Consider the following 20,395-nt stretch of genomic DNA (forward strand, 5'->3'; position numbering starts at 1 on the left):
CCTATAAATTGGAAATGAGATCTAAAAGCTTGAATAGGTTCAGGTTAAACATTTTTGGCAAGAATATTTCACACATGATTCTGTGTACTTCATGTTGCATTTAGATCAGGAGTTAGAAAAGAGAGATTTAATTTTTATCAACGAATTCATCATGTTAGGAGAGGAAATCCCAAAAAAAGCCAGAGAGCTGTGGCAGCAGGAACTCTTTTAACAAATCAAAACATATTCTTGTGTATGGAGTGTGGTTAGATTTCCTCCTACCCCCATTTCTTTGAAAACTTAACTCTTGTCCCATCTTTTTCTGTCCATGAGTTTTTCTTACTTAGCTCTCTTTTTTGATGATGATAATGATGATGAGTTGGTTTCCGTCAAGCAAGTCTACTAATCTGTCATAATATCAAAAAAATATTGTCATGAATGGTAGTAATTAAGCATAAAATCTGAGGAACAGAATACATAACTTGGAACAAAGTCGTGTATGACTTCTGAGAGCTTTTATTCATTGCCGCGAGCTATCTCGCTTTTACTCAGTGTTTCTCATCTGAAGATCCCTAAACGTTAAGTGGGCCCATGGATTGAACTGTGAAAGTATATAACGAAGATACATTTATCTAACAAAGCGCATTATTAACCAGCATCACCTTATCCAGTAAATTTTAACCTGCTTCAGATTCCATGTAAAGAGTTCTCTGAGAAAACAAATCCTTAAGCTTTGAAGTTTTTATTCTAAAGCCAAATAATACAATAGATTTAACGTTTGTCTTTTTGAAATACTGCAAACTTACGTATGTTCTAATATTGCATATCTTCAATAAGTAGAAGATAGGCCACAATTCCCTTTTGGCTGAGTCTGAGATTGGAATAGACCTGTATTTAAGTCCTGGCTCTGCTCATGAGCTCCATGCCCCTGGGCAGATCTTACAATCTCCCAGACCAGCTTTCTCTCCACCTGTAAAATACATGAGCTAACGCTAACTTCAAAGTTTTGTAACAAAGATGACATATAATGTCATTTTGCGTATTTTGTGAAAAGTGTGGTACAAATTCTGTTATGGATTCAGTTTTTACCGGAGCAGCTGTCTGTGTGTGTTAGTGGTACTTTTGGATTTTGGGTTTTAGATGATGAAATAAAGCATACATCTGTGTTTATGGGTTTGGATTATTGCATAAAGTTTTAGATTGGATATCATCTTTCCTGGAGCATGGTGACAGATTTGGAACCAAAGCCTATTTTAAAGTTTTCTGTTGTGTGACACCCGGGGTTGATCTGGGGTTGAGAGGAAAAGGCACCTGAGGTCACTGGGTAATAGTGAGAGATTTGTCCGAACCTGACTCCCTGAGAAACTAAGCGACATTTCAAAAAGGTATTTGTGCAGAATCCTGACATCTGGTTCCAGCTGGTGAAATGCTAATCTGGCAGCCGGTGGCTGGTACCTCTGCAGGTCGCCTTGTGGGTTTTTTAAGACCTGAAAATGGAAAGCGTGTGATATTAAAAAGAAGCAGCTAATCTACTCTGTATGCAAAGAGATGTGTTTATTTTTCCTTTGACTCCAGGAACCCTGGCTGCTCCTTACCTCTGGTTACACAACTCCCACCTGACTGTTAAGACTTCTGAAACTATTGAAGCTTTCAGCAACAGTAGAAAAATCAGGTAGCCTTGCCTTTCCCAGGAGTCAGAAAGTTGTGTAAACATTTAGGGCTGATCCCCCGGCTGCCGGAACTGGTTTAACCAGGTTCAGCGATGCTTGTGCCCAAACGCCTGTCAGGGTGAAATAAGACTGCCTTTAATCTCAGTGTGGCTTTGGGAACAATCCGGAAAACTATTCTACCCTTCAAGTGTTTGTTTTAAATTGCAGCACTTACAGGTAACTGTATTCCAACCAAGGCACCGGTTTAGACCAAGGTCGCCACTGCCCTGGCATAGTTTCTAAGCAATGTAATATTCAGCTACGCTTACTCTCCATGCTGTAGATGAGGAATTGGATATGCTTAATTCCCTGAATCTCTCGCTTAAATGCTGCTCAATTACTGGGACAACATCCCCCTTAATATGTTTTGAGGGCAAATATTACTATCTTTATTTTAAAGTTTCGAAAGTCTGTGGCTCAGAGAGGGCAAGTTGTCATTGCTGACGTGGAAATTTGATATAATCTATAAAGGAATGCAGTAGAAAAAGCCTTTGAACGAAGAGACGGAAAGGTAGCAGAATATGCCACTTTGGTTTAAGGATGATTTGGAGCTCAAGGCAATTGAGAATCAGCAGATATAAGAAAAGCTCTTTGCCTTCCCCTTATTTGCCTAAATGCAGAACATAATTTGTAAAGATGCCCTCTTCCCCGCCACCTCCCCTCTCTATCAAGAAGAACAGAAATAAATCACCATAGACAATTCTAGACCCTTATTTACCATTAGTTTCCCCATCTCCTCGCCTTCCCACAATTTGCCACCTGTAGGAGCTCAAAGTCCTTCTCATGTCATGTCTCTAAAAATATACTGTTCTTTTGTCAAGATGCTGTGTAAGCCTAGGTTCTAACGACCTCTTTGAGATACTCACCTCTAAGTGCTCCCATGTGTATGCTTGACACATGTTTATAAACGTCTGCTTGTTTTTTCTCTTATTAATCTGTTTTTTTGTTAGTTTAATTTGTAGGGCCTCAGCCAGAGAACCCAAGATGGGTAGAGGAAAGAGATTGTTTTTCCTTCCCTACAAGATCAACTAGATTCTAGTGGAGGTTCTATTCATACTTTGGGGAGATTATTTGAGTTTCCCCTGTATGTATGTGTATGTGTATGTGTATATGTATATGTATATGTATGTGTGTGGGTGTGTTTACTTATTTAGTTAACTGTGCTACCACTTATAAAGTTCTTACTTTGCCATGTACTGTGTAATCTTACTTTTCATGCTGCATAATCATCCTCTTTTTTTCTCCTCCAGATTTGCTCCCCACTTTCCCCTTCTGCTCTATGCTCTGGGAGGCTGACCTTTATGGACGCCATCAAAAGGCACTTCCACATCTCATCTCTGGCTGTTTTGTTTGTTTTGTTTTCCAGTAGGAGACACTGACAGATGAAAGATCTGAGGGCCAAAGGAGGAGACTGAGGCTGGATATTTATCCCCCCAGCTTCTTCCCTGTGGGCCTGTCATGGTTGGCTGAGGCCCTCTGCTGAAGGCCATCGCTCTGTAGGGCTGTTCCTTCCGTATAATTATTCTCTTTGGGTTTCAAGTAACTTCCTTGGCCCTGTAGACCTGGGGTGGAAATAACTTCCTGCTAGTAATAGCCCTAAGGGAATGCACTTTCCCTGGGTAGTTTAACTTAACTCTGCCCACAACCTGGTAAACAGCCCCCTTATGAAGCTTCCTTCAATTACCCCACGTGAATGTGCCATCTGTTTCCTGCCAGGATCCTGAATGTCACACATGTGCGTTCATTTCGTTCTTTCCGCAACCCAGAAGCCACGTGTATTATTACACATAGTACACCTGAGAAAGGCTCAGAGATGTGAAACAACTTGCCTGAAGTGACATAATTAATCTGTGAAGGGTAGAGCAGGATTCAAAGTGGGGGTGTGTATGGCTCAGCTATCCCCCTCATCAGGCTGAGCTGTACTGGATTACCTCTATGGTCCCAACCTTTTCCCCTTGTCCTCTTCTCGTAAAAAATACTTTGCCGACCCTCTTGACCCTCTTAAAATGAAATTCATAGACAATGTAATCTAACTAAACACCTAATTTCAAATAAAATACACAAAATACTTTAAATTTATTTATCTTTGGTGGTGTTGGGTCTTTGTTGCTGCACGCAGGCTTCCTCTAGTTGCGGTGCGCAGGCTTCTCACTGTGGTGGCTTTTCTTGTTGTGGAGCACGGGCTCTAGGCGCACAACCTTCAGGAGTTGTGGCTCATGGGCTCTGGAGCGCAGGCTCAGCAGTTGTGGCACACGGGCCCAGCTACTCCGCGGCATGTGGCATCCTCCCGGGCCAGGGCTCGAACCCATGTCTCCTGCATTGGCAGGCGGATTCTTAACCACTGCGCCACCAGGGAAGCCCACAGAATATTTTAAAATAAAAGGATGGTTACTCACAATAAAATGTGTGTCTCACACGTAAATGCTCAGCAAGACCACACTGTTACTTCATAATGAAGTTGTCAGGTGCACGTGCTTTCTTATAATGAATACACTTAGGTTCAAGATAAGTAGGACAAAACTGAATTTTTCTTTATATATGACATTTTGAAATCAGAGGTAAATTAGGATATTTGTGTAAAATCACTGAGGTGGATTAGATTTTGCTCAAAAATATTCACTCTGCCCTCCACCTCCATGGGAAGAGTGTACTTTTACTTTTCCACCCCTTGATTTTGGGCTTGCCAGTGTGGCCTGCTTTGGCCAAGTGGGAGAGTCAGGCAAGACTGAAGTAAGGCGTGAAATGTGCTGTGCAGTGGGACTTGCCCTCTTGTGCCTCTGCCATTATCATGAGAAGAACTGCTCCCAGGTGTCTGCTGCCCCTCCAGCCTGGGCCCACGATGAGACACAGTGAGCAGACCTGAGCCCAACGCAAGCTGGGAGCAGGCTCAGCTGACCAAGTGTGAAGGAGGACCACTCCACTGAGCCCAGCCAAATCAGCCAACTCCCAGCTAACCCACAGATGTATGCAAGAGAATGACTTGTTTTAAGCCACTATGTTTTAGAATAGCTTATTATACAGAAATTGCTGACAGACAAGCAATGAAGGTAACAGATTTAAAGGCAGATACAGATGAGGTGTACTGGGAATTCGGATTACATGAGCCATGTTGTTGTTGATCATGTGAGTTTTCCAGAGTGGTGAAGAATTTTTTTTTTCTGGACAAAGCAAAGTATAATTGACCCCTGATATACACAGTTGTTGCATTCCTGGCATATTCAGATATATTAAAACTGTAAGAAACTACTTTGTGTTTGTGTAAATTAAAGTTGGAGTGTAGATTCAAATAACTATAAACAGGTTGCTCACCTACATAAGTGTCTTTCCAGACTCCAGAGGAAGTTGTGCAGGATTGAGAGTAGTTAATTCTTCATTGCACAGGACTGTCCTAACCATTACAGATCTTTTAGCACAGCCCCTGCCCTCCACATTCCAGTAGCATCCCCCAATCACTGTCACAACCAAAAACACCTCCTGGCATTTCTAAAATGTGCCCCCTAGGAGGTGACACGGCCCTTGTTGGAATCACTAGATGAGATGACACAATGGCTCCTTCCAACTCAAACATCCTCAGATTTTTAAAGACTGATTTTAGTTGTCATTTAATCAGTAATATGTATTAAATGTCTCTTATGTGCTAGCGCTGTGGATATAAGGATAATATATGATCATTGCTCTCAAAGGGCTTACAGGGTTAAGGGTGGCACAAGCCAGCAATCAGGCAATTAATAATGTAGAGTGATCATCAATACTACTGATGTACATTCAGGATGCTACAAGAGGACATAAGAGGAGCATCTAACCTAATCTTGGGGCTCAGGGAAGGCTCTCCCAGAGGAGGTGATGTCTAAGCAATCATGAGAGCGGACTAGGTGTTAACCTAGGGTGGCCTATCTGCTGCAGTGGTTGCTGAAGGAGCATGAGCCTTGGAGTTGGAGGGATCTTGGTTCAAATCCTGCCTCATCTCTAACCCTGAGCCATTATAATAACTCCTTACTATGTTCCAGGCACTTTGGTAAGTGCACTACATGAATTAGCTCTTTTTATCCTCCCAACAGTACCTCATCCCTCTGTATGCAGAATGAGAAACTGAGGCACAGAAAGGTTAAGTAACTTGCCTAACCTAGCAAGTGGTGGAGTGGGATTAGAACCAAGACCATCTGACTCCAGAGCCAGCTTTCCTCACGGTTGCTCTACACAGCCCAACCTCCGATCCTGTTTCTTCATCTGTAAAGTGTATATAATAGTATAGCTCCCGTGAGCTGATATATAAATGAAACATTTATATATTTAAGCACCAGACATGGTGGTAGAATATTTTTTTAATAGCTATTCAGATTGTAATCCTTCCATTTTCAAAGGAGGAGCATTATAATCTGGAGAGCATATAGTACATGATCTTAGTTACAAATAACATTTTTGAAACCTGAAGTGCCATTACAAAAAAAAAAACCCTATTTTAAAATTAAGTTTGATTATGTATCAGAGAAAACACAAAAAACAAGTGGCTTAAACAGACAAGAATTTATTGTCACATAAAAGGAGTTGAGTTTGATAGTCCAGTTCCTCCTATTTGGACCTCAGGGTCCAAAAATGACTGCTGGAGCTTCCATCACTGTATCTGCATTCCACCAGCAGGGAGGAGTAGGGGGAAAGAATAAGGAGATAAACCTCCCAGTTGAGTTGGTTCCCTTAAGAAGGACTCCTACTTAGTCTGGGCTTGGTACTGACAGATGGCAGGGTACAATAGCCCCCATCGCCCACCAAAGCAGGAAACTCCACGGTGCCGTCATGCACCATAGCTCCCTGTGCATCAGGCTGAGGCTGGACTCTGCCTCACTTCTACCCCTGCCTTCTCCTGCTTCTCTCACTTCCTTACAGGTTTCTCCTTCAAAAAATCACTTGCACAAGAATCTCCAACCTGGGCTCTGCTTCTAGGAACCCCACAGTATGTTCTTTTTCAGCCAAAATCTGCCTCCTCATAATTTCACCCAGGTTCTACCGTGTTGAGTAATCCAGAATAAATGGAATTCTCTTCCATAGAGTAGCACCTTTATAGGTTGGAACATAGCTGTAAAAGAGGAACGTAATAATATGTACATATCACTTGGCTGTTGACAAAGAGCTCTTGTGTTCATTTTCTCATGTACTCAAACACTCCCTCTCCTTGACGGTAGATAGTACTATTTTTTTTTTTAATTCATTTTTGGCTGCGTTGGGTCTTCGTTGCTGCACACCAGCTTTCTCTAGTTGTGGCGAATGGGGGCTACTCTTCATTGTGGTGCGCGGGCTTCTTATTGCGGCGCACGGGCTTTAGGCATGCCGGCTTCAGTAGTTGTGGCGCACGGGCTTGGTTACTCTGCGGCATGTGGGATCTTCCCGGACCAGGGCTCAAACCTGTGTCCCCTGCACTGGCAGGCAGATTCTTAACCACTGCGCCACCAGGGAAGCCCAAGAGTGCTATTTTTACAGATGAGAAAACTGAAGCTTAGATAGTGACTTCTCCAGGGTCACCTGGAAAGTAAATAGTGGGGCTCTGAGCAAGAAGGTCTCAAGACCAAGCCTCAGACAAGGTGCGTTAGTTTCCTAGGGCTGCTGTGACACAGTGCCACAAGCCAGGTGACTTCAAACAACAGAAATGTCTTCTCCTACAGCTCTGGAGGCTGGATGTCCGAAATCAAGGGGTCAGCAGGGCCATGTTCCCTCCAAAGTCTCTAGGGGAGGAGGAGACTTTCTTGCCTCTTCCTAGATTCTAGTGGCCCCAGGCGTTCCTTGGCTTGTGCCAGCATAACCCCAATCTCTGTCCACCTCTGTCCTCACGTGGCCTTCTTCTCTATGCCCTCTCCCCTTCTTATAAGGACATTCTCATTGGATTTAGGGCTCACCCTAATCCAGTATGACCTCCTCTTGATCATTAACTAATTACATCTGCAAAGACCCTATTTCCAAATATGGTCACATTCAAGGTTCTGACTGGACATGGATCCTTTGGGGGACACTATTCAGCCCACTACCCATAGGATTTTAACTTTCAGAAGATTTATTTATCTCCAGGTTTCATTTGTATGTGTAGACAAGGAACAGTCACTTTCACGCACATAAATGCATGCTCTTTTTTGCACCCTGCTCCTGGCTCTCTCACTAGAGGGACATATGCAGGCAGGAAGAAACGTGGAGGGCCAGTCCCTTCAGCGCACTGATGGTATGCCTGCCGGGGTCCATGTCCTCTGGTCTGCATTGGCTTCTTAAAGGCCTCCTCCATAAGGGCTGCTGTCTGTCGTGTCCTGAGATGCATGCCAAGCCCGGCACATCAGAAATGACCAGTGAATCTCAGTAGCTTATTGAAAGGTGTCCTTACTTTCGGGGTGTTTGGTTCAGCAGATTTGTTGCTGTTTTTCAAAGATGTGTGGAAGGCTACACAAAGCCCCTCCGTGTCCAAGTCCTTCCCCAACCAAGTTGTTACAGTTAAGGCTTTTCAGAGGTGGGGTGAGGTCTGCTCTCAGAATTTAAAGCAGAGATCAGAAGTCAAGGGGCATAATGAGTGTCTTAGTCAGTGCAGGCTGCTACGACAGGATTCTGTAGACTGGGTGCATTAAATATCAGACATTTATTTCTCACAGTGCTGGAGGCTGAGAATTCCAAGATCAAGGTGCCAGAAGATTCAGTTCCTGGTGAGGATACTGTTCCTTGCTTGTGGATGGCCCCCTTCTTACTGTGTCCTCCCTCACATGGCAGAGAGAGAGAGAGAGAGAGAGAGAGGGAGAGCATGCACATTCTGGTGTCTCTTCTTATGAGGGCACTAATCCCATTTTGGGGGCCTACCTTCATGCCTTCATTTAAACCTAATTATCTTCCAAAGATCCCACCTGTAATACCATCACATTGTGGGGCAGGGCTTCAACATATGAACTTTGAGGGGGACACAATTCAGTCCATAGAAGTAACCCTTTCAGCAGGGGAGTCAGGATCCAGAACAAGAAAGCAGAGACTGACATGGTAAAGTCTTTTGTAGGATTCCTTTCTTGTCACCCCTGACAGTTTTCCCCTTAAAGAGAAGTAGGTCTGTGTGCTGATTTTTGGGCAGCAAGGCAAAAGGCAGCTGAGGAGACTGGGTTCCACCACAAGGGCCAGAAGGGACAGATTGGATGGAGGAGAGCATAGCAGGCAGACTGACAGGGATCGTAGCAGGGAGAATGGAGAGCAGGGTTAGCTGGTCTTGACTGGAAAAGGGAATCCAGGCATATTAATGAACAGGTATATCCATCCAATATTGTGCTGTGACCACAGAGCATTAGCGGACATTCTTGGTTGTGATAGAGCCAACCTCATCTCAAACTGTCTTAAGTAGACAGAGCAGTTTGTGACTCATGTAACTGGAAACTTGAGGCATGGTTGGATCTAGGTGCTCACATGGTATCGTCATACATTCCTACCTCCTAGTTTTGCTTTCTCCTTATTGTCTTCTTGCTGAGTCAGGTGCTCCTTAAGTGGTGGGAAACAGTACCACCAGACACTTGGTTGTCCCAGTGAAGAGTGCTTTTGTGATAGACTGTGTCATTGGCTCCAATTCTTCACCCCTTTCTGACCTATGCCCTTTGCCATGTAACTCTGCAATGTTTGACCACATGACTTGCTTGAGCCAAAAGAATGAGGTAGAAGTGACAGTGGCAGCTCCGAGCCTAGGCCTTAAGAACCTTGTCTGTTTCTCCTAGTTCTGTTGTGCTTCTGTCATTCCCATGAAAGAAATGTGCCCAGGCTGGCCGGCTGGTTACAGCAGGAGGATGAGAGACACATGGAGCAGAGCTGAGTTACTCTTGCCAAGGTGAACCTAGATCAGCCGGTCACTAGACACATGACTTAGCTCAGGTAAGATTAGAGAGCTGAACCCCTCAGATACATGAGAAATCACTGAGATGACAACATGGAACTCTTACGGCTTCTTTCTCAGACGTTCCAGCAGAAGTTGGGTTTCGGGGCGTGACCTCTGCCCCAGTGGCCGAAGCTCCTCCTAAGCGAGCGGGGGCGCTCTGAGTCACGGCGGGTCATGGCGGCGCTCTTTCTCAGCCTCTTTGGTTCGGACTGAGGCTTTCGGGACGGCGGCGGGAAGATGGCGTCCCTCAGGGAGCGGCTTGGAACCGTAGAGGCAGAGGGGAGCTCGGGTCGCCAGGGGAACTCGGGAGTCGAGGTGGTGGTTTCCTCCGATCCCGCCCCGCCAGCCCCGCTGTGCCCTCACGGTGGGTCCGCGTCTGGGCTGAGCCTGGCTGTCGGGAGCCAAGGGGCGTGGGTGAGCCTGAACGTGCCGTGGGCTTTTAGGGCTCTCGGATTCAGATCCCTCCCCCGCTTTCTCCCACCGAGTGTGATATCTAGAAAACGCTCCTTCTTCGGGAAGTTGTGGTTTTCCACTTACTTAAGAAACCGTCATAGAAAGTCCCCACTGTTGTGGTTTTGGCTTTACGGCTGTTACATGTTTTTTGAAGGGACGAGGCAGAGGCTAGGCAAAAAGGATATGTGTTATTGAGTAATTCCCGTTGCCAAGTACTCGAAGATTTCATTTGTTGTTTTACTGTCTTTTCCATTAAAATTAAAAAACCGTTAGGGAGCACGATAGAATGAAATCTTGCTTAACTAGACCCAGTTTTTCTTGCGGAGAGAGAGTGCGTCCAACTCTAAAAGCTCAGATTTTCACTGAAAGGATAAGTGAGCGGAGGTGGCAGAGTGCTCGGTTGTTTGGACTCCGTCTTTGTTGTGTCAGGACCCAGGCCGTTCACCATGTGGACTGCAACTGTACTGACAAAAGCATTTTCCTTCTGGAGAGACCAGCTTTCAAAATTTATTTCTTAAGCAGTCTTTGCCTGAATGTTGTGACTTTGGGGGAAAAAAATTATTAAACAGAGTAGTGCATTTAATTGTGACAAATTGTGCGTAAAACTGAAACAAATTTTATTTAAAGGCGATGAAAACTAGGAACTTGAGGTAGATGACTGTTTGTCTTATTTTTTCCTATTCTGGAACTAGGACCCACTCTTCTGTTTGTAAAGGTGAACCAAGGGAAAGAAGAAACACGGAGGTTTTATGCCTGCTCAGCTTGTAGAGATAGAAAAGATTGTAATTTTTTTCAATGGGAAGATGAAAAGGTATATCAACTTTTTGGATATATATATATATATATATTTTTTTTTTTTTTTAAATTGTTGATGCCTGTGACATTTCATTGAGAATGTATGAGATAAATCTCTTGAGATGAAGATACCATGTTTTTTGGTTTGAGAGACTAGAGTTTATATTTACTCTGAACTTACTCTGATTACTGATGTCTTAAACTACTGTCTCAAAGTCTGAGTTCCCTTTAAAGCTTTCTGAGGTGTTAGTATTGGTTTTGCCAATATAGATTTCTCCCTAAAGAGTGCAGGTTATTATCATTCCAGAAAGTGCTTTAGAAAAACACTTTTTGGGAAGCATTTGCATTGACCATCCCTTATTCCGCTACTGGATGACTGATGAAGGCACTTAGAGATAGTTATGAGCTTGGAATTCTCTTGGACTCAGCTCCAGTTAAAGATTCTGAAAGTTTTTTTTTGTTTTTTTTTTTTTTGTGGTACGTGGGCCTCTCACTGTTGTGGCCTCTCCCGTGGCGGAGCACAGGCTCCGGACGCGCAGGCTCAGCGGCCATGGCTCACGGGCCCAGCTGCTCCGCGGCATGTGGGATCCTCGCGGACCGGGGCACGAACCCGTATCCCCTGCATCGGCAGGCGGACTCTCAACCGCTGCGCCACCAGGGAAGCTCTGAAAGTTTTGACTAGAAAGCTTTCAGCTTTGTTAGGTTTGTTGGAAAACAGTCTGTATGCCACTCTTCTGTAGACTCGTTAAGATCACTATGTGTGAATTAATCCCTCAGTGCTTTAATATGTTGGTTATTGTTTCAAACTGCTCTAGAATTTTCCCAGGTTAATGTGTTTTGTTTTCCCGTGGAATGAATGCTTGTTTAGAGCTTATTAGTTGCTCGAATTTCTGGCCTCTTGATGGCAGAATGCGATACCAGTTTTTCTAGGATAGTAGCAAGTTTGATGGTTTATTAAGTTTATTTTGTGCTCTGTTTCAGTTGTCAGGAGCCAGACTTGCTGCCCGAGAAGCTCATAACCGAAGATGTCAGCCTCCTTTATCCCGTTCGCAGTGTGTGGAAAGGTACTGATGCTGTGTCATTTTCATTTATTATCCTATTGTTGTTTTTTTTCCCTCAGTGCCTTTAAGTTTACTTTCAGTAATTAATTTCTTTTTATCGTGGTAAAATATATATATAAGATAACATTTGCCAATTCAGTGACATTAATTACATTAACAGTGTTGTGCAGCTATCACCACTATCAGTTTCCAAACTTTTCCATCACCCCAAACAAATTCTGTCACCAGTAAGCAATAACTCCCCATTCCACCTTCCTCCCATCCCTGGTAACCTCTAATCTACTTTTTGTCTCTATGATTTGACCATTCTGGGTACCTCAGATAAGTGGAATCATCAATATTTGTCCTTTTGTGTCTGGCTTATTTCACTTAGCGTTGTGTTTTCAAGGCTCATCCATGCTGTAGCATGTATCAGAACTTCATCCTTTTTATGGCTGAATGATATTCCTTTGTATCCATATACCACATCTTTTTATTTTTATAAATTTATTTATTTATTCATTTATTTTTTGGCTGCATTGGGTCTTCGTTGCTGCGTGGAGGCTTTCTCTAGTTGCGGTGCACAGGCTCTAGGCATGGGGGCTCAGTAGTTGTGGCTTGCGGGCTCTAGAGCGCAGGCTCAGTAGTTGTGACACACGGGCTTAGTTGCTCTGTGACATGTGGTATCTTCCCAGACCAGGGCTCGAACCTCTGTTCCCTGCATTGGCAGGCAGTTTCTTAACTACTGTGCCACCAGGGAAGTCCCTGTACCACATCTTGTTTATCCATTCATCCATCAGTGGACACTCAGATGTTTCCACCTTTTGGCTATTGTGAATAATACTCAACACATGTTGGTGTATAGATATCTGTTTGAGCCCCTGTTTTCATTTCTTTTGCATATATACCTAGGAGTGGAATTACTGGATAATATGATAATACTATGCTTCGTTTTTTGAGGAACTGCCAACCTGTTTCCTTCAGTGGCTGCACCATTTAACATCCCCATCAGCAGTGTATGAGGGTTCCAATTTTTCTATGTCCTTGCCAACGCATATTATCTTCTGTTTTTTTTGATTATAGCCATCCTAGCAGTTGTGAAGTGGTATGTCTGTAGTTTCGATTTTCATTTCCCTCATTATTAATGATGTTGACCATCTTTTCATATGCTTTTTGGCCATTTGTATATCTTCTTGGAGAAATGTCTATTCAAGTCCTTTGTCCGTTTTTAATAAGGTCATTTGTCTTTTTGTAGTTGAGCTGCAGGAGTTCTTTATATGTTCTAGATATTACACTCTTATCAGATGATTTGAAAATATTTTCTCTCATTCTGTAGATTGTCTTTTCACTTTCTCAATGATGTCCTTTGATACACAAGAGTTTTTAACTTTGATGAAGTCCAGCTTTCAATTTTTTTTTTCTTTTTTTTTTGCGGTACGCGGGCCTCTCACTGTTGTGGCCTCTCCCGTTGTGGAGCACAGGCTCCGGACGCGCAGGCTCAGCGGCCATGGCTCACGGGCCCAGCTGCTCCGCGGCATGTGGGATCTTCCCAGACTGGGGCACGAACCCGTGTCCCCTGCATCGGCAGGTGGACTCTCAACCACTGCGCCACCAGGGAAGCCCCAGCTTTCAATTTTTTTGTTGTTGTTGCTTGTGCTTTTGGTATCATAGCTAAGAATCCATTGCCAAATCCAATCTCATGAAGATTTACTGTAATCTTCCTTTTTGAAATACTAAACCAAACAAACAAACAAAAAACTTTTAAAAGCTGTAAACATCCATTTTTAAAAATCTTCATTTAAAAAAATTATTTATTTATTTATTTTTGCAGTACGCGGGCCTCTCACTGTTGTGGCCTCTCCCGTTGTGGAGCACAGGCTCCAGACGCGCAGGCTCAGCGGCCATGGCTCACGGGCCCAGCCGCTCCGCGGCATGTGGGCTCTTCCCGGACTGGGGCACGAACCCGTGTCCCCTGCATCGGCAGGTGGACTCTCAACCACTGCGCCACCAGGGAAGCCCATATATGGACCATTTTTAAAGACTTTATTGAATTTGTTACAATATTGCTTCCGTTTTATATTTTGGTTTTTTGTCTGTGAGGCATGTGGGATCTTAGCTCCCTGACCAGGGATTGAACCTGCACCCCCTGCATTGGAAGGCGAAGTCTTAACCACTGGATTGCCAGGGAAGTCCCTAAAAATCTGCATTTTTAAAATGTTTTATTGGGTAAACTGGAATTGAGTCATAGATTTAATTTTTTGGCAAACTTGTGAAAAGAATTCATCCCTCTCCTTTGTTATAGGCGTTGTGTTTTGTGTGCTGGGAGAGACTTCTTAAGAAGCCTCTGTCTGGGTTGCTGATGACAAATAGGTTTTCACTTTCATGATAACTCCTGCTGGTTACCTGCGCTGCTGTGTTTAGAAGGATTCTGAGGTCATATCTAGGCTAAGTGTAAAGGAATACTGGGATCTGTTAAAAATGTCTTTTTGAGCTTCTTAGTAGCTTTTAAAGTCCTTTGATAGGGGAGGCTTTTCTTGAGATAACTTGATTGCCCCTTAACTGCAGTACTTAATCAGTGATTAAGTCTACTTAATTTATGGGAATTAAATCAACAACAAAAAATGTTGAAAAAGGAATTAATGTAAACTGAGCACCACTGAGCTAGGCACTATGCGAGGTGTTTTCCGTGATATATTGTTTAAATCCTGCCAAGGTGGTTTACTTAGATGAGAAAATTGAGGACTTGGAGAAGTTAAGTAACTTCATCAACTTCATACTATTAGAATGAATGAGCAGTGACTCAAACTTATGTCTCCCAGATTCTAAAACAGTATTTTTAAGCATATAAGCAGATAGTAATTAATATATGATGTATAGTGATTTAATTTAAGGGGATATAAGGATATAAAACAAAGAGTTATATAGAGATATATTATTATGAGATAGAATATCGAAGATGCAGAAAGTAGAAAAATATCACTATTGGTTTCTCCCTTTGAACCCATCACCTTGGTCATTTTGTAGTCTTCCTTCTGGCCTTTTTTCCTATGCAAAGGTTTATTGTACAAGATTGTGGTCATAATGTGGACATAGTTTTGTACTCTGCCGTATCACTTTTAGCTGATAAGCATGTACTTCATATTATTACATAAGGATATTGGCGATGTAGTTACACTCTATAAGAAAATTTAGATGATCTTCTTTCCTTGTGTAATAAGATTTTAATCTGGAGCTAAACCACTGTGCAAGTCTTTGTACTACCAGAGTATGGTTTTTGATACTGAAGAATTTTTGAAATTCACATTTCATGTTAGTTAGAATTTAAAAACACTGGCTAGACTATGGAATATTAAAGAATTTTCAAAAGGTTATTTCTTGGGGGCCATAATTTCATCTGTTATTTAGTGCTGATTCTTGAGAGCATGTCTTAATAAAGTCATTTTCAACATCCTAAATCATCTGTGACCCAAAACCTCAGATTTTGTTGTCCAAGCCTCCATCCATTCCATCCATCCAGTCATTTATTCATTCTTTGTTGAGGGTTCAAAAAGAACTTAAAATGCTAGTAATGGAGTTGAGATATATTTAAACATAATACAGTGCAAAAGAAGAACGTTTTGTGTTGACAGTATTCATAGAAAAGATTGAGTGCTCTGGAAGGTCAGCAGCTTTACAGCTAACTTGTGCCTTAGCCGATCAATTCAGTTTAAGGATATAGTATTCGAGCAGGTTTTGGAGGGTGGGTGAAAGTTTTTGCTTTTGAAATGTAATATCACTGATTACACTGGATCACTTTATAATTGATGCTCTTATGCTTTCTTACATGCTTTCGACAAGAGTGAAAAGTTTGAAATCAGTCTTTTCTCAAAATTAAAAATTTTGCCTTTTTAAAACCAAAGGCTTACTAAATTACCTCTTCTATGTTATTAATTACTCTCTTAGTGTGTCTTCAGCTTGAGACTGGCAGATTATTCTTGTGTGTAAATGGATGTAAGGCTGACGTACTGTTACTTGAGATTATAATTATTTTCTAATTTAACTTTATACAACTCATTTATGTTATCTTATTAAATAACTACTATATTTGAAAGTGTTAAAATGCATTAAAACATTATACCTATTCTATAAAGCAAACTTTTTATCTGTTACTGTGACATAGCAATAGCTTTTCATTGACTGATTTAGTTTTGAAATTATTAGAAAGGAATAATGGTAGCTATTGAGATAAATTGACCTTTCTTACTTGATTTTTATTATGGAACTGGCAGTGCTGCACAGACTTCTAGGTTCTACAGAATAGGATTTGATATTCATTTTTCTAATTTCAACCATGCTTTATATTTCATATGTGTTCAGTTGACAGATTTACATTTTGTGTCTTGAGACTTGACTTTCCTTATAGTTTTTAGCTGCCTGTCATGCCCTGAAATGTGCTATTCTATTATGTAGTATGTTGACATCTTTATCGCGACTGCTGAAGTCTTAGGGAGGATATATTTTAATGCTAAAATCAGCATTAATTTATGTGCATCCCGATAGTTTTGTTTAGTTGATATTTCATTCGGTTATGTTTTTTTCAGAGCTCATTTAAACTCAGATTTTCAAGGTCTGCTATTAGGGAAATGCCATAAACATAATTTGTCTACTCCTGGAAAGTCAAATGGAACATCAAATGGAGATCAATAAAAATGACATTTCAAAATGCTAGCCTGCAATTTGTGAGTCATGCTGAGCCATGCAGCAGAATGAATTTTTTCTCCCCCCTGGGTATGTGTAGTAAGTACAAATGAGGAAGGAGCACTGAGTAATCCTTAGTTCCTGAGAGTCTCAAGTTCTTCCTACCAAACTTAAGAAAAACCCCTTGTGTCTGAATGTTACGTTTAAAGCCATACAGTTGAATGATAATGATATAATTTTGAATAGAAATATGCACAAGATCTCAGTTGATCTTGTGTCAAGAGAAGGTTAATAAACTAGCAATGGAAGCTTTCTGAAGGACAGTTTTGACCAGGCACAAAATACATCAGTGGAGGTTCATTTAACATTGTTCTTTTTTTCCTTCATTTAAAAATAATTAAACTTAGTGCCTTAAGATAGTCCCATGTAGTGAGTGAATTGCCACACTAGCCCCTCGCTTTGAACTTTCATCTCTTCCTGGTGATTTTGCAGCTTCTGCTGCCTTCAGTTGGCTTCACTCGGTGTGTGATAGGCAGTCCTTCTGACCATATTTGAGTAGCAGAAGCTGGCACAGCGTTATCTATTTGGGGAGCTTCCTTTCTCCTTTTTCCTATAAAGCCCTTGATTGTTTTCATCATTCATTCAATGACAACTATTTACTTCTCTAATATCAAAAGTGTGCTTCTGCTCCATTTCTCTGTTTTGGTCCCTGAGTGCATGTACAATAACTTTGTGTTTTGGGACTGAGTCATAGGATAATAGCAGTGACACTCCACCTACAGTCTGGCTGATGGCAGTTATAAATCATGTCTCAATATCCTAGATGCTAAAATGTGAAAATGTTTGCATCTTAGAGGTGATTGGATTTTGCTTTGTGATCCAATCTGACAGGCTTTCTTTTTTTTTTTAAATTAATTTATTTATTTGTTTTATTTTTGGCTGCGTTGGGTCTTTGTTGCTGCGCGTGGGCTTTTCTCTAATTGCGGCGAGCAGGGGCTACTGCTGCTACCTCGTTGAAGTGAGTGGGCTTCTCATTGCGGTGGCTTCTCTCATTGTGGAGTGTGGGCTCTAGGCGTGTGGGCTTCAGTAGTTGTGGCACGCAGACTCAGTAGTTGTGGCTCGCGGGCTCTAGAGTGCAGGCTCAGTAGTTGTGGCTCACGGGCTTAGTTGCTCCGCGGCATGTGGGGTCTTCCCGGACCAGGGCTCAAAAAATCTGCGTCCCCTGCATTGGCAGGTGGATTCCTAACCACTGTGCCACCAGGGGAGCCCCCAGGCTTTCTTTTAATGGGTGGGTTTAGCCTGTTTTTATAGCGTATATGACAGATATGCTTGGTCTTAGTTTTATTATTATTATACTTCCTGTTTTTATTGCTTCTTTTTATGCTCTTTCACTCTGTGGTCTGTATTTGTTTTTCTTTTCTTTTTTTTTTTTTTTTTTGCGGTACACGGGCCTCTCACTGTTGGGGCCTCTCCCATTGCAGGCCACAGGCTCCAGACGCGCAGGCTCAGCGGCCATGGCTCACGGGCCCAGCCGCTCTGCGGCATGTGGGATCTTCCCGGACCGGGGCACGAACCCGTGTCCCCTGCATCGTCAGGCGGACTCTCAACCACTGCGCCACCAGGGAAGCCCTGTTTTTCTTTAATTTTTTTATTTTTTATTTTTATTTATTTTTGGCTGCGCTGGGTCTTCGTTGCTGTGCACGGGCTTTCTCTAGTTGCGGCGAGTGGGAGCTACTCTTTGTTGCAGTGCGCGGGCTTCTCGTTGCAGTGGTTTCTCTTGTTGCGGAGCACGGGCTCTAGGCGCACAGGCTTCAGTAATTGTGGCGTGCGGGGTCAGTAGTTGTGGCTTGCGGGCTTCAGAGCACAGGCTCAGTAGTTGTGGTGCACAGGCTTAGCTGCTCCACGGCATGTGGGATCTTCCCGGCCAGGGCTCGAACCTGTGTCCCCTGCATTGACAGGCGGATTCTTAACCACTGTGCCACCAGGGAAGCCCTGTTTTTCTTTTTTTAATGTGTGTTTCTTCTGTATTTTTGTTCTAATGGTTGCCTTTGTAACTTTTTAAACCATATTTAATTCTTTTTATTTTAGATTGCCTTCCTCCATCTAAAAATGAGAAATGATTACTTAATATGTTTCTTCTTCCTCTCTCTTTCCTTCTCTACAATTACTATCTGATTTTTTTTTATTAATAATTATTTTTTAAATTTATTTATTTATTTTTATTTTTGGCTGCCTTGGGTCTTTGTTGCTGCGCGCAGGCTTTTCTGTAGTTGCGGCGAGCGGGGGCTACTCTTCCTTGCGGTTCACGGGCTTCTCATTGGGTGGCTTCTCTTGTTGCAGAGCGCAGGCTCTAGACTCGTGGACTTCAGTAGTTGTGGCACTCGGGCTCAATTACTCTCTGATTTTAGTTGGTTATTTCTTTTTAGGGTTAACCTTTATGCCTTTGAATATTGCTTATAGCTCTTTTACTTGGTTTTTCAGTTTTAAATTATATCTTTTGGCCGATGGCTCTAAAATATGAGAAAATCAATACACTTTTTGATTTCCCTTTCCCTTCCTCTTCCCATACCAGTTTTATTTGGTTTTATATTATTTACATTTTGTACTCTAACTGTAATTTTTCTGTCTTTAGTCTGTGGTCAAATAGATTTAGTGCTGACTGATAGCCCCTTTGCTGTAGTTTCTTCACTCATCTCCTATTTGGCTGAAATTCATCCTCTAGCAGTTTTAATTTTTTTAAAAAGGCTTTTATTAATCAAAAAAATTTAAATCAAAATATCTGTGTGGCTATTGTATGATTCCATTTATATAAAAATATATAAATCATAATAACTTCTTTCCTACACAGCTTTTTATTTTCCTCCTAGTTAATAACAGTTTTGAATTTATTTGTTGTTATAGTGACTATTTGCTTAATTATTTATGTGCTTCAGAAATGATTCAACTGCAAACTCTCTGCCTGTTGTCTGAATCCTTTCAGAACATTCAAATGTAGCATAATCTATTGGTTTCATCTTCTTGGAGAAATTTGTCCTAGAGCTTTCAGAAATGTTCCCATCTGTAATGGTTGCCCTTTCTCCTTGGCATCCAGCTGTCCAGCAGGTTCTTCATGAAGGATCCAGGTAATATAACTATATAACCTGAGTTCTTCCAAGTCCAGAAATATTTAATTCCTTTATTCTTTTTTTTTGAAAATTAGAAATTTGATCTCTTTATTTTTTCTTTTACATATATATTTTTTAAATTGAAGTATTGTTTAATTTACAATGTTGTGTTAGTTTCTGGTGTATAGCAAAGTGATTTGGTTTTCTCTCTCTCTCTCTTTCTCTATATATATATATATGTTCAGTTATATATTCTTTTTCAGATTCTTCTCCATTATAGTTTATTATAAGATATTGAATATAGTCTCCTGTGCTATACAGTAGGACTTTGTTGTTTCTGTTTTATATACAGTAGTGTGTATCTGCTAATCCCAAACTCCTAATTTATCTCTCCCCACCCACCTTTCCCTTGTGGTAACCATAAGTTTGTTTTTTATGTCTGTGTAACTCCTTTATTCTTGAATGGCACGGTACTTAAGTATAAAATTATTTGGGTGTATGTTTTACTTGGGGACTTTGCAGGATTGCTTCATGTCCTCCAGAGCAGTACTTCTTAAATGATCTGTGTTAAAGGGTCAGTCTTTTGCTTGTTTGCTTGTTTTATGTTTTTATTTTTATTTCTAGTCCACTGGGATCAGATACTTCTGTAAATATAATAGAAATAAATAACTAGAAAATAAAATGGAAAAAAAGAGAAGACATACAAAATACAAGCCCGCATTTTTTGTTATTAGATTGAACAGACCTAAAAGTACTCTAATTGGTATA

The 20,395-nt window shown here is 41.7% G+C and overlaps 1 protein-coding gene across 3 annotated transcripts in view; it reads left to right on the forward strand.

The window, feature by feature from the left end:
• The first annotated feature begins 9,708 nt into the window (after positions 1–9,708).
• Positions 9,709–20,395, forward strand: part of ZCCHC4 (zinc finger CCHC-type containing 4) — a 48,178-nt gene continuing 37,491 nt past the window's right edge. Inside the window, exons 1-3 of one of the 3 annotated variants that reach the window (XM_022566555.2) lie at positions 9,709–9,922; positions 10,704–10,822; positions 11,788–11,870. In XM_022566555.2, the coding sequence (XP_022422263.1) occupies positions 9,796–9,922; positions 10,704–10,822; positions 11,788–11,870 (329 nt within the window). In that variant the 5' untranslated portion in view covers positions 9,709–9,795. Of the gene's footprint in view, positions 9,923–10,703; positions 10,823–11,787; positions 11,871–20,395 lie in introns of those variants that run through there. The other 2 variants (XM_089911728.1, XM_089911729.1) reach the window with 2 other exon arrangements.

The sequence above is a fragment of the Delphinapterus leucas genome, chromosome 5 (assembly GCF_059928025.1).
Source record: "Delphinapterus leucas isolate spDelLeu-1000000601 "Yukka" chromosome 5, BTC_Dleu_Yukka2, whole genome shotgun sequence".
NCBI lineage: Eukaryota > Metazoa > Chordata > Mammalia > Artiodactyla > Monodontidae > Delphinapterus > Delphinapterus leucas.